General features: G+C 47.8%; 1 protein-coding gene across 18 annotated transcripts in view; it reads right to left on the bottom strand.

The window, feature by feature from the left end:
* Positions 1-13,808, bottom strand: part of LOC144129383 (protein lap4-like) — a 166,815-nt gene extending 153,007 nt beyond the window's left edge. For 13 of the 18 annotated variants that reach the window (XM_077663466.1, XM_077663463.1, XM_077663479.1 and 10 more), the window contains exons 1-2: positions 13,371-13,808; positions 13,137-13,254 (exon numbers count right to left, since the gene is read on the bottom strand). In XM_077663466.1, the coding sequence (XP_077519592.1) occupies positions 13,137-13,254; positions 13,371-13,532 (280 nt within the window). In that variant the 5' untranslated portion in view covers positions 13,533-13,808. The remainder of the gene's footprint in view (positions 1-13,136; positions 13,255-13,370) is intronic. The other 5 variants (XM_077663460.1, XM_077663494.1, XM_077663498.1 and 2 more) reach the window with 1 other exon arrangement.
* Between the last annotated feature and the right edge of the window lie 542 nt (positions 13,809-14,350).

Here is a 14,350-nt window from a genome sequence, read left to right as displayed (position 1 = left end):
TACACGGCGAGTTTCGCACTCAAGCGGAGCGACGAAGTGACGTCACATAATGGCATAAGGTGTGGTGGGTCTCTTCTTCCCCTCTTGATTACCCCGAATGCTTCATGACGCTTTGCATCAGACGGGGGAAAGAGGGATGGGGAGATAAAGCAATTTAACGAAAGGAAAGGTGACCTTGGCCTGGGGATGACGAAAGCTTGCAGGACCATGGATTTCTCGAGGCGTCTATACTTTTGCCACTGCCGCTGCTATCGTCGTCGTGCTCTGCCTAGCCGCATTTGCCGCAGTTCGCGTGTTTACCGCACGACGGCGCCTAAAACAGGTGCATGCAAGTCAACACCGCTAATAAGCCTTCGAACGGCTGCACCAACAGCACGCAGACCTAAGAATGCGCGTTCGGCTCGAGGGGTCACGAGCCCGCTAAATGCCGAGAGCAGCTTCCCAGAGCGACATGCACTGCCAGCCTCCTTTAAAACCCGAGCGCGACGACTCCGCGCACGAAAGGCGTCCGTACGTGACACCGGCGATTTCAGTGGCAAAATTTCCACACAGCCGCCAGCAGCGGAAATGCTCCACGAGTCATCGCCGCTGCGGTAATAATATCGGTGACAGCGCGGCCGACGTTACAGCCTCGGTTAGGCGACGTGCCACTCGCACTGCTACTATACCTGATGTCGTAGCCAATAAGGCTTCGCTAATGAGCGGGCGCAGGCGACGCGAACGATGTCGAAAACCATTAAACTTTCAACCCAGGCCCGCCGTGTCGGGGCCGGCAGAGGAAAGGGGGAGCGATCAACCGCTTCGGAGAGCAAACAGGGAGCGCGACCTCCTCTCGACAGCATTTCATCTTTAATGGTTTAACGCGCGTTCACTACGGCGGTGTAACTGAACTGAACGCGAGAAATTAATGAAGGCGGCGGCAAGCATAGAAACGAAACAGAATGTGCACAGAGTTTAACCAAGCATGCAAATGATTTCATCGGATGAGAGGGGGAGATACGTTAGAATGGGCAAGAAAAGGGGAGGGGGGGGACCCCGGACTATTTTCTTTAGAAGCGCACACCGAAATCTTAAGCACACGGCGGACCGTTTTCGCCTCCATCGAAATGCGGCCGGTTACGAACCCGCGACCTCAAGGTGGCAGAACAGCCACGGCTGAAGGTGGTGCGAAAACTGTGCGGGGAAAAAATGCACCTTTCCGTTTCGTTCGACAAAGCGGTTCGACAAAGTACGGTTCCACTCTGGTAAGCCGGGCGTTTGGCCAAACTATCGTTACAGGCATCCGCCAGTACGTGCCTCGGGTCATCTGTTCAAACGTATTTAAACGCCAGTCAGCCCACACGTGCAGTTTTTTTATTATTTCTTGATCGGAGTCTGCATTTTAAACTGAATAGCACGCGTAAGCAACCTGTTCCGGGAGACGATACCAAAGTGCGCATGCGGCTGCACAATTACGCGAATACCGCAAAACGTTTGACGCTCACCGCAAGGCAGCCAAGATAAAAAGTAACTGGTGTACACTATCAGCAACAATAATGGCATAACCACTGTTTCCAAGCCCTTACGAGGCCTGCCGACGCTGCAGACCACCTCTTTAGAGAGTGAACACGCTCAGCTCTGTAGAGCTGGGGCCGCCGTCCATTCCGGTAACCGGCCACGTTACACGTGTGGCAGAAAGAGTGCCACACAAGCCCTTTCATTTGCAGGCAAACATTTCCATTTCCGGAAGGAACCTGCAGCCCCGCCAATGGTCGCTGGGTTAAAGCCCGCGGTCTGTGCTCACGCGACCGAACGTAGCAATGGAGTTTCAGTCAAGCCTGCAGAGGAGACGTACTTTTTGAAAAGAGGCTGCTTCGAAATCCTTCAGCCGTTCCACTTCTTTTCACAGCTGGCAAACTTACGCCTGAACAAGGTACGGACCAATGCTGACTTCAGCCAGCATCACGCCCTTGTATACGTAAGTAGCCCCATGAAAAGCAACAGAGGGTCGAAGAACTTAGAAAAAAGTGCACTTGGGAAGTTCCTTTTTCTTTTCTACAGATCAGCTGAAAACGAGGAGAAAAGCGTCACGGGTGGCGAGACCGAACTCCCGTCGCTCGTCACCGAACACTGCGCACAGTTTCAAGCTGCGACAAGACGAAGTAGAGGAAGAGCACGGAATGCAGAAAGCGGCGCAAAAACCCGGCTGCTGATCCGGAGTTCCCGGGTTCGAACCCGACCGCGGCGGCTGCGTTTTTATGGAGGAAAAACGCAAAAGGCGCCAGTGCGCTGTGCCATGTCAGTGCACGTTAAAGGTCCCCAGGTGGTCGAAATTAGAGAGCTTTAGTATTGGGCCACTGAGCATAGGGCGACCCTATCTGCACACATATAGCGTTAGCGGAACGAGTACACATTCACGGCTTATAGTAGAATAGGGTCGCTTAGCGTCGTTTGCACGCAGCGCCATAACGGCAAAAAAGAAAAGGCAGAAGAATATATTTCGTGCAAAAGGTTTTTCTTTACAAAACTGTGAAAATTATAATAATAAAGTGTTTTTAGACTGACTTTTCGTGTTTTGAAGTGGATGCGAAATCGGCCAGCCAAATCATCTCCATGGCGACCAAACGACGCGTAGTGGCCAAGCCCAACAGCTCTGTGAACACAGAAGCAATCTGAAAATATGGCGCATTTCATCGCTAAAATTTTGTAGTGCAAAGGTCTTCAAACAAAGCGAAAGCTTCTTCATGCGCGGAGACAACGAATCGGTGATGAAGCCCGGTTCTTTCTCTCTTCATTGTAGGTGGGGAGTGGCTCTGCGGAGGTCACTGCTCAGAGCCAGGCACGAGGTGGATTAGACTTGTCTCATGTGGACTGCAGGTGCTGATGTCCAAAGGAGTTTATCACCACACCGCACCCAGTAACACTGCACTGCGAAGGAGGGACAGATGGTAGGTCTGCCCACACAGCGACTGTCCTGTTATGGTTAGGAAGACACAGCACTGGAAACTCCGGTTATGGAATGGGAGTGGTCCTTTGACTGCCTTACGAGCACTGAGAAGTTACACTTGGGAGAATAACACAGCACTGTGGGAAGTGAGAGTAGGTAACAGACCAATAGTAAAGTGTGGTGTGGTCTGACTGAAGATAAAGTCAGTGTGGATTGACAAGGAGTGGCACCCCCAAAAATAAGGATAATGGGCATTGATGTTGAGAACAATTTGCAACTTAAGGTGGTAAAATAGAAAAATGGGATGTGCACTGGCTTGGGAGGAAGTCTTCTATTCGCACAGTATGATAACACAGAAGAATGTAATGTGCATGGTTTGGGAGGAAGTCCATTTGCACTGCAAGGTAACACAGAAAGATGGATCGTGTACTGTCTTGAGACGAAGTCTATTTGCATTTGAAGGCAACACAGAAATATGTGTGAGGTGTAGAAGTGGTATAGATAGTTGTAGAACTGAAGAGAGGAAAAAGGGGGGGGGGGAGTGTAAAATGCGAGGTAAGGGAGGTACATGTGGAGTGAAATTGTACATGGGTACAAGGGTATATGGCGAGACGCAGTGTTAAGGTCATAGGGCTGCGGAAAGGGTTGTGTTGTCAAGGAAACTGAGGAGATGTTGACAGGCTCGACGTATATGCCGATTGGAGAAAAGGAGGTGGTGTTCAGTTTCTGCAGGCAATCAGAGCTGTCTGTAATTGTGAAATAATGTGTTTCTCTGCGCGTCATATGCCGGGCAGACGAGAAGAAGATGACCAATGGTCTCAGTATCACCGCACTGAGGGCAGCTCGGGTCTGGGGCTAAACTGTGGCTGAACTTGCGGGACCTGGTCCAGGTGCGGCCGATTCTCATACGGAGTAGAAGAGATCGTTCTCTTCTTGGAAGACTTGCTGGATTTGACGGGCGCCGCCATGTTGCCTGAACGTAGAGCCGCGTTGGGGCGCACGCCTGTTTGAAACTCCCGCGCTTTCTCGACGCGTACTCGCTAAGCCTAGCAGCTCTGTAAACACGGAAGCAATCTGAAAATTTGGCGTGTTTTATCGCTAAAATTTTGTGGTTCAGGCAAGTTCAGACAAAGCGAAAGCTTCGTGCGCCTTTATGTGAACGTGAGACACAGCGTAGCGGCAACGACGAATGAAGCGAGAGGCCCCGCACCTACGCCATGTTTCCTACGCTATCCTGCTTTAGGGGGCCAGGCTATTTCGCCGATTTAGCGTTAGCGTCGCCAGATCACCCAAACGCCCAAGGGCCGTTAGCGTCCCCCTATTCTCCTATGCCCCAAAGCGAGAGCACTACGGCACCTCCTTCCCTTACGGCGCGGTTCAGGTGTCAGCCGATATGCGAGGCAGATACGGCTCTATTTCCTTTCCCCAAACACCAATTTTCATTTTCAGGGCTGCATCCCAGTCCGGGAAGGGGGAACACAAGCTACAAAGAAAGCAGGGGTCAAGCCGTGGAAGGTTCGACGACGCCCAACTTAGTTACGTCGCACAATTAACTCCCACGAGAAAACAAACGGAGGGGGCGGGAAGGCTGGTTCACACTTTCCGTTCGCACAACTCCTCCACGGAAATTCGCCCAACGATAGCAACAAAGGTTCGGCTATCATAGCCATGCCATACGTGCACGACGGTCTAATGCCCAGTTTGGATGCCTCGCACTAAGCCCACAACTGATTTTCAATGGCAGAAAATTCTCTTACGCCACGGAGAGCCCCCGATGTTGGAAACAGTGACAAGCGGACGCCTTGTGTGAGCCTTGAGAAACCGGAGACACACGTGGCGCCAGCCGCACGAAAGTCTCCGCACACGCCTTTAAGACTGCTGCATTACATCCACGCTAACACGCACACGCGCTCTTTTTACTGTTGCGCTCATGCAAAAGCATCCACACGCATTCACTGCCGCTGCTCAGAAGCGTCTTTTTAAAAACCGCGCTCCTCCCGACCTCGGGTCACGTGACGTACTCGGTTACGCACGAACGGACGGCTTTCTCCAGGCGTGTCGCACGCACAACTACCGGCCGCAAAACGCAAGAAAAAAAGCGGGGGAACGAAAGAAAGGGGATCCGGGCAGCGGGCGCTCTGCGTTCGCAAAAATAGACCGTCGAACAACAAGCAGAGCGCAGAACTCGCGATGCCAAGCGGTGAGATGAACGTGGCAGGAAGAAAAAATACATGAAAAGAAAAGGAAATGCGCAATTTCTACCATACCGAGTCCCGCAGCCAAGCCACTTTCAAACTCCAATTTTTTTTCGGCGGTATAGCACGAAGGAAATAGTTCCAAACAACGATTGATTCATGGACCGCCATCGGAGTAAGAACGAAGGCGCAGAAATTACGGGCGGCCCGTCCGGTATATCTTTCTTCGCGCTTTTTTACGTCTACATACACAACAGTACACGATGCGAGCCACAAGTGCCCGTGGCGACGGCAAACCGCCGCGCAGCGGTAAGAACAAAACGCACAAACGTAACGCATACACACGGTGATAACAGGAAAAAATCAGAGTGAATTTTTTAGGAACCTAGCGCTCTTCGCAACACAGTTAATATTATAAAAGTCCAACTTCTTGCAAAACCCGTCCACAATGTGCGGCCTTATAAGGTTGACGCGCACAGTTTCACAACTACGTAATATCAACGTAGAGTGAGATAACGGCAGCGGTTACAGAAGCGTAGCCGTCAACCAATGCAACCACAGAAGCACAACGGAGGACGAGCGCCGCCAGCGTGCGGCCATCACACAGAGGGCGAAAACGCATTTTGCAGTGAAAGCTGCTCTGCCCCTCGACCAAAACTTAAAATAAGAACAGGCAGAACAACCAATGAACGTGGCGCTGGACGAGCGCTAATCATGGTTCCGCACTTTTTTTCTTTCATCTCCGAAGAGTTTCTTGATCGAAATATATTTTCCTCAAAATAAGTTAAACGTCCTGTCAACAGCTAACGGAGTGGGTAGGATTACACAGGAACACCGTTTGCAACACCGCCTCCATCCCAGCGCCGTCGTTTCACAACCTACTCGAAGCGCGCGCAACTTCGGTCAGATATTAGCTAATACTTTCTCAAACAAGGCGGTGTTATAATAATCCCCATCAGGCCAACAACCCAGTGCGCACCGAAAGCTGTTAATCGCAGAATGACGATGGGGAATAGAGAAACACAAAATGAGCAGAAGAAAGAATAAAAACCTGGCAAAAGCCTTCGCTAAACACTGTTTTCAACACACTTGGCCTGTAATGGCAAACAAACACAGAAACAAGAGATGCACACAGAAAGACTGACGACGTTGCCCGTCTGTGCATGCCGGTCAGACAAAAGAAAAAATTCGGCGACAAGCTCAGGCACTCGTCTAATGCGAGTCCATGAATTAGTCGTAATGCAGAAAAATGTCCTCCTCCACCCAGAGCCCATGAGTAATGTCTACGGCAAACACCGGCGGCTCAGGTAGATATAATTTTGACAACCACAAAAAAATGGTAACCATGTGCCTCCTTAATTATGTGCAGAACACACGCAACACTCAAAGAAGCACCACAAGAACAAGACAACATCGCAGCTGCAGAACGGGGACCAGGCGCCACGCAAAGCTCTCTGCTGGCACCATTTAACAAATTTTTGGAACCAAAATCCCACCACTACGAACATCCCACCAGGTCCTAAAGATCGGCAGATAGTGGTGTCACCCTGCAACTTTTCCCTTCCAAAAATCAGGCTGGCTGATTTCTGCTTATTTTCGCTGTGTTCAGAAACAAGAGCTGAAAAGGACAAAGCGCAGACTATCATCTGCATTCTAGCAGGAACACATGTACATCTATAGTATTTTTTTTTTTATTCTAGAAGGAACATATGTATATCTAACACAGTTCTTTTTTTGTCATTCAGGACATGCTATGTGGTGCCCATTTATTTGCATGACATTGGCAAATTCGATTTCCTTTTCCGTCAGGGTTAATGAGACGCATTTGCAAGACGACTGTGTCAGATATGCTTCCCAAATCTCTCGCAGGATACGGTGCTTACAAAATCAGGATAACAGGAGCATTTCTTACAATCAAACATAAGAATTTTTTTTTTCAGATTTTCGTTTTCCCTAGCATTTTTTTTCCTTCAGCGTAGCAAAGTCCTCGACCCACAGACTTTAGATAGTTAGCTCAACTGACTGCAGCCAATTGGTGCGGCAATCTGCTAACCTCTAAAACTCCAAGTTTTGACCCAATCGGATCGTCTAATTCTGGTACATGCGCCCAATGGCAAGTTTTGAAACTGGCATGATCAATGAGCTTTGGGCGCAAACTGGTGAAGTATGCTGCACTGCAAACAGGAAATAGGTAAAATGAACTGCGAGCTGGGGCTGGCGATTACTTAGTTACCGACGAAACAATTATACCTCTGTCACATGGGCATTTCGAAGGCCCTCCAACTGATACTCGATTGACTCAATGGTCAATTGAGTGTTGCTACATGGCGGATCCAATACCACCCAGTCAATAATCTATCTAGTCAACGGAGTAGGGCAGAACTATATCAAGATTACGAGGGCCTTCGAACGGCGGCTGCATGCACTCTCCGAACTGAAGCGCTCACAGTGATGCGCTGGGGAATAAAATCGGAGCAGTACTATATCGGAAAAATATGGAACTTCAAAATATAAAACTTATTTTGCAGAAAAAAGACAGGCCGGGTGACAAAATGCTGTAGCATGCACAGTACCGTTGTTGCCAGCGATACAAAAACAACCAACACCAGCTTCTTCAAAAGTGCATGAATGCTACTACAGCTTGTCCATGTCAACAAAGTTCATTTCAAGAACGATTACTATTTCTGTAAGGAATAAAAGTTTGGTTTTTAACCTTTTCAGGTTGAACATGTTGGCTGACAGCTAGCACGCCTCTGAAATTTATTGGCAGTGACAGTGGCGGCACATATTTCAGTCAGATGATGGGAAAACTAACAAAGGGAACCACGGAACCGCCTGCTCCAGTTGCCAAGAGACACTAGCTTGCCGTCTTACTCGATGTACGATATACAACCTCACGTGATATATAACGAAACTTTTCAAAGTACAAAGCTATGCTTACTGAAAAACAGAACGAGCTTCATTATAACTTTATAATTTAATTTATTATGGTGCGCTTCAAGGACTGCAAACACTGCACTGCTCGACTAACTTATTGTGTTCTGTTCTTTTGTACTAACAGCTTCAAAAAGTCGACCTAAGTAATTTTTTTAACAATGCCGTTTTAGTTTATTGGCAGTAAGTATGTACTATTCAAGATGTGTAGTTTTGGTTGGTTTGCTGTTAATAAAAGAGTATTACTGAAGATGCCTATTTTCTGGTTTATAAATGCCCACATTACCATACTTCTTAAGGCCGAAATGCCTGACTATTTTAAAGTTCTTTAGTGCTTATATTTCTGGACCCTAATATAACACACTGCAGCAGTATAGTCAGCCCAGTGGCCGCCATTGGAACCTTGGTGAGCAGGCTTGGAAAAAGAGCATGCTGGAGATCCTTCATGATGAGAGACTCAAAGCTTTATGCAAATTATTTACAGGAAGTATGTACAGGTATCGTCAGGAGAAATTATACACAGCCAGCCTAGCCAACCACCTCAATTTGAAACCAGGGACACCATGTCCCAACCATGGAGCCTGGTGCATTTTGCGCTAGCCCTCAGCAAAGCCCCACACTCAACCAGACCAAACACACGGCAGCTAAAAAGAAGCTCCCCTCAAGCCTGCGGGGAGTTCAAATAGACTTGCCACCCTCTCGGGAAAACAAAAGAAATAACATTCATTAAAGCTGTGAACTGGGCGAGTTGGTACTGACTGTCTCTGTTGTCTAACACCGTCATCCAAGGAAAACATAATGACAGCCTAACGCGGGAAATTTTTGGAGGCTTTTCACATCCGCTTGGAATCAGATAGCCGCATTAGTGATCCTTCTGTCACACTAACTGATAAAGAGATGATGTTCTTATCCGGCCAAGATGTGTAGTCTCGCGCTCGTGCCGATTGTCACCGTTGTGGGCATGATTAGTAGCTTCTGTGTTGTTTTCTTTTGGTTTTTTTCCCTCTTGTTTGTGTTTGACATACTTAGTATTTAAATGCTTTAACGTGAATTAAAAATCTAGTTGCGAGTCAGTGCTTGTGGTGTCCTTTCTTCGTTGTGTCCCGTCGTTTTATTGCGCTGTTCAAATATGAATCAAAAGAAATAAAACTAGAAAACAGAACGCTTACTCTGAAAGGCCAGCCCTGAGCTAGTCTGCACAATAGTTTTTAAGCAGCGAGCGCATGCATGGCACGTGAGCATGCAGACCAACCGGGTGCACCCAGACACTGAGGCAAGCCCTGCACCATTGCTCGTCCACATGCCATCCATACAGTGGCACAAAAGTAAGAGTAGTGCAGTGCAAAAAAGAGGGACAGAAAGAGAAGGCACAAACAACATGACTGGCGCTCCTTCTGCCCCTGTTTTTTGCGCTGCACTACACTTAAGATGAACCACCGACTAGCCTACACCAAGATTTTGATAGTGGCACAAAAGTTGCAACCACTACCTACTACTGATCAAGTGCTCGCAGAAGCTGCTGCTAATACATACAAGAAGGAAAAAGTAGTCTTGACAATTCAGCCCAAGACAAAGATACAGTTTTCATATTATGATTAGAAAACATTTGTGCTTATTTGATGCCATTATGAATTCTTTCTGCACACTCTGTAAAGTTCTTTAGCCCCCCCACTCCATCTACCTTCAAGCATATTTATCAAGCGGCACTGTGCTCACAGCTCTCCTGTCTTCACTACCAATCACTTCGCCGTCAGGGTGAGCTCACAGTTTGGTTTATGGTGTTTAACGTCCTAAAGCGACTCGGGCTGTAAGGGACACCGTAGTAGAGTACTTCAGATAATTTCGACCACCTGTGGCTCTTTAATGTGCATTGCCATTGTACACGGGCCTCTAGAATTTCGCCTTCATCGAAATGAGACTGCCAAGATCAAACTAGTGTCTTTCTCACCAGCTTATCAAATGGAAAAGAACTAGCTTCTGCAAGGTTACTGATGAGGACCATTTCCAATATTCATAAAGCTTTCCAACTCATGAGAGCGAATAGGCTCAATATCTGAAGTTGTAAGAGGCCTATGATATTTGGCACCTGATGGGAGACATAAAAAGAATTGAGAATACAAACAATGAAAAACTAACACTAACGTGCTGTCTCATTGCAACTGTTATCATTCAGTGACATTCATAGCTCACCACACATGACACTAAGGACAGCTGATTAAAGGCAGGGTTGTTCAGAGCAGCCTGGTCAGGGCTGGCAACCTAACGTATCCTCATTTCATAACTACAGTCCCAGAGGGAATAAATCATGCGCATAGTGTCACTAAAGGGACGTGCTGTAGGCCACTCTGCCGATGCTGCATAGAAATTGCTCCCTATACTTAGCCTACACATCTTCCTTGTTCATACAACTAATAAATTAGGCAAATTTTGCCATAAATGCAAGCAATGTTCAAGCCTCCATTAGCTCTCGTCACGAGTTCCCAGAGCAAGCTTACTACACATTGCCTTGCAACTACAGCGAAAAAGGCTTCCGTTCTCATTTGCACCTTTACACATCTCACAACTATTGGCACTTACTGCTGCAATTTTACGACAAGATCAAAGCAGTTGGACAGAACATATACAAACAATTGTCCAGTTCTCTTCAAAGCAAGTTCCACAGCTGTCCACGGCATTCTGCCTGATGTCTTTAAGCACTGTAATTAACAGCTCTGAGTGAGGTGTTTGAACATGTCATTGAGCAGGGACCAATATTCTTGTGTGTGTTATAAATTCTTCTGCACTATACTGTGCAGCATTGGTCTGCTAGAGACTTCATGGTGCAACGAATGTTCCAAAGATAACCTTGGAATTAGTGCTTCTACCCAAGCCACTCAGCTGACCGGAGTGGGAGTGCACAATATGTGCAAGCAACATGCAATGCTTTTTAATGGATCGCCTGGCAGCTACACCATGAAACCATTTTAGCATTGCATTCAAAGGTTTTATGAGTTACAGACTTGCTCATCATCATCAGCCTAACTATGCCCACTGCAGGGCAAAAGCCTCTCCCATGTCTCTCCAAATAACCCCATCCTTTGCCAGCTGCAGCCACCCTATCTCCACAAACTTCTTACGCTTATCCGCACACCTAACTTTCTGCTGCCCCCTGCTACCCTTGCCTTCTCTTGGAATCCACTCCATTTACCCTTAAGGACCAGCGGTTATCTTGCCTTCACATTACGTGCCCTGCCCATTTCTTTCTCTTGATTTCGACTAGGATGTCATCCACCCACTCTGCCTGCTTCCGGTCCCTTAACGTTACACCTATCATTTTTCATTCCGACTTGGTGAAGAAGCCTAAATGCTAATTCTTAACATTAGGAGCCAGACAGGAAATCGCGCCACATCCAGTTCAGGCACAAATTATTATCCAGAGAGCACAATATATTAAAAGCTTCAGATTTTCCCATGCCACGGTTGCACACCAAAAATTCCCATCCTCCCAGATGCTCAATTGAGGACTTTCTGTCTAGACCTGTGGTGATCTATGTATTCTAATGCTTTATGCATCATTGCAGAGAAGAAAGCAAGCAACTAAAATTAGGTGTCAACGGTCCTTTAAATCAAGCTAAGATGCAGCAGCAATCACGCGAAGAAAATGTGTTAGCCTAATGCACCATAGCTTTATAAATGCCGGGGGAAAAAAAGGCAACTGATGCGAAATGGCTCAGCTAAACAAAATATCCGCACAAGATATGAAAATTAAATGGTGTTTTATGAGACTCTTCAGCTAAGTAGGCACTTCTCCATAGGCCCACTGTGAAGCTCCAATTTTTTTGTGATAAAAAGCAGAGCTTGGAAAGCAAGTGTATTATCTGTCAAATGGAAACAGTGAACTACTGAGGTAATAATGCATTTCTTGCGCTTGGAGAGTTGCAATATCCTTTAACAAAAAGGTTAGGCTATCCTGAAAGGAAATTTTTTTTCTGGGTGAGCCATAATTCAGCAAGAAAGCAGCTGCCTGTACAGGATGATCACAACATTATTTGAAAATACTACACACTTATGCTTTGCCAGTCTAGCGGAGTTTAACTACTTTTTTCATGTCACCAGTCGCCTCCAAAACTCAAAGCCAAAAACTCGACTTTACAAAGCCCTCTCCATTAAAAAAAAGCTCAGCGATCACCAACCTTACTCTCAGTACAGGTTATCGTTCCCAGAAACCACACGTAAGGTGCGGAACTGTGAATCCCTTAGAACTTTACGGGCTCAGCAACCCCTCTACGGGCTCAGCAACCCCTCTGAGAATCTAAACTGGACGAGGAAATAACCTTCACGTTAACAAGCCCGACAAAACTCTAAGAAACGCTCCCTATGAAAGCAATACTCTGCGCGGACAAATCCCGGCATCAGCGCAACGACCCAAACAGAATCCAGAAATCCAGGAGGCATGACCGAGTCCTTGCGTAACCGCGAGATATGAAAGTAGTACGTACTACACCACGCACAAGTTGCGCGTATAGGAGTACGCAGCCTCGCCCCACCGCCCCGTGACCACTGCCTCTGAGCAAACGATCACACTGGCGTCGAATGGAAAAAGCGTCCAACATGGAATAAACCTTGTTGGAACAGCGAAGCAATACCATACGACACTACAAGGCAAATGCCACTTTCCCAGGGCGGGGCCGAAAGCGGGGCTGCTTTGACTTGGTTTCGAAGCGAACAGCGGCTTGTGCCAACCTTCTGCTGCAAAACAACGGCGTTCACAGCCCTGCCAGGTCCACAACTCGGTAGCGTACGTGTTTGGCCGCACTTCCGTCGGAAACCTCTCAAAGCAGCGAGCATGGAATTCCTGCGATTCCGTCTGTCACGGCGCAGCCTTACAAGCAGCTCGGCTGACACCACGTGACTACGTTTTCGGCTTTCCTCCGTCTGCTCTTGGCAGCGCTGCAGAGATGCGGCACATCGAAAATTCCCAGCCGATCAGCGCCGCTCACTTCTCCTGAGAAGCTCCACCACAGTTTATTTACGCACAGAATAACGCACCGCTTTTTCATGGCATATATTCACACTACGCTCTAGTAATGATGTCTGCTTACCGTTCTTGCTCACATCCAAATCGACCAGACTCATCAAGTTGGCAATGTCCGAAGGGAGCTGGGAGATTTCATTGTCGTTCACACTTAACCTCCGCAACTTCGTGAGTCGAAAAAGACCCTGCAAAGGCAAGCGTTTGCTTTTAAAATAGCGACGTAAGCCTAGTCGGCCGGTTAGGCCTAGCGAGCGTTAGCTGTCGTACAACTCCTCAAGCAGGCAAGATGCGCGATACTTACTCTCGGCAGGTCGCGAATGTGATTGGCATCTAGAAGCAGCTCTTCTAACGTCCTCGCGTACCTCAGCACATCGTCCGGTATACTGAATAAATTGCTGTGTCTCTTGTCGATGTATTCAACTTGTCGGTTGCACCCACGGAACAGTGGAATACAGCGGAACATTGCTCCTCAGGAGACGGCACACCCCGGCATGGCACACGCGCGCACACAAGCACGCGATGCACACAGGCAAGCACACACACCCGTTCCCACACTGAGATCACGAGCCCGACACAGGCTACAGCACCGGTGTGCACATCACATTCTACGGGACCGAACAAAACAAAACAGATACAGCCCGACGAACCACGACCATGACGTCAACAGCCGACGATCCCCGGCTTCGCCTTCCCAGACCCGTCACGGCCAGCTGAACAGCACAAACGCGAGGAAACGGGTGTTACCAGCGGTGTCCACAAAAGAGGAAGTGGCGCTGCCTGACAAAGCTTTCTTCTTTCGCCGTTAGTGGCGGGACCTGAAACGCTAATTCAAGGATCACTTAGGGTGTATATGTCTGAAGCAAAAACGAAAGCGAAACAAGCTGTAGCGCGCTCTGTATTTATCAGTCCAAGTTGGAACAAAAATTTCCAGCCAACTACTCGACTGTTTGGGCTCAAGCACCAACCACACTAGCTTCTGATGGTCTACGTTTTTGGATAAATAATTTAACAACGAAACTTCCCTGGATTGTCGACAATCCAGTCAGCTATAGGAAAATTTTATTCGAGGCAAGCGGAACAACACCAGGCGAGCACCCGTCCATGGGTCTCTTCTCTTTCGTCTACGTCAATTATTCACTGTTCACCACATCAGACACCCTACACACAGATATTCCAATTCCCCAAGCAACTCAAAATTTTCTTTCCTCCGTGGTTCTAGCGATTTGAGAGGCTGCGCCATCCAGGAAACTGCGAGACCCACCCAAGCTCCGAGCAAGGGCA

The sequence above is a fragment of the Amblyomma americanum genome, chromosome 4, assembly GCF_052857255.1.
Source record: "Amblyomma americanum isolate KBUSLIRL-KWMA chromosome 4, ASM5285725v1, whole genome shotgun sequence".
NCBI lineage: Eukaryota > Metazoa > Arthropoda > Arachnida > Ixodida > Ixodidae > Amblyomma > Amblyomma americanum.
This window is presented reverse-complemented; position numbering and strand designations above follow the sequence as displayed.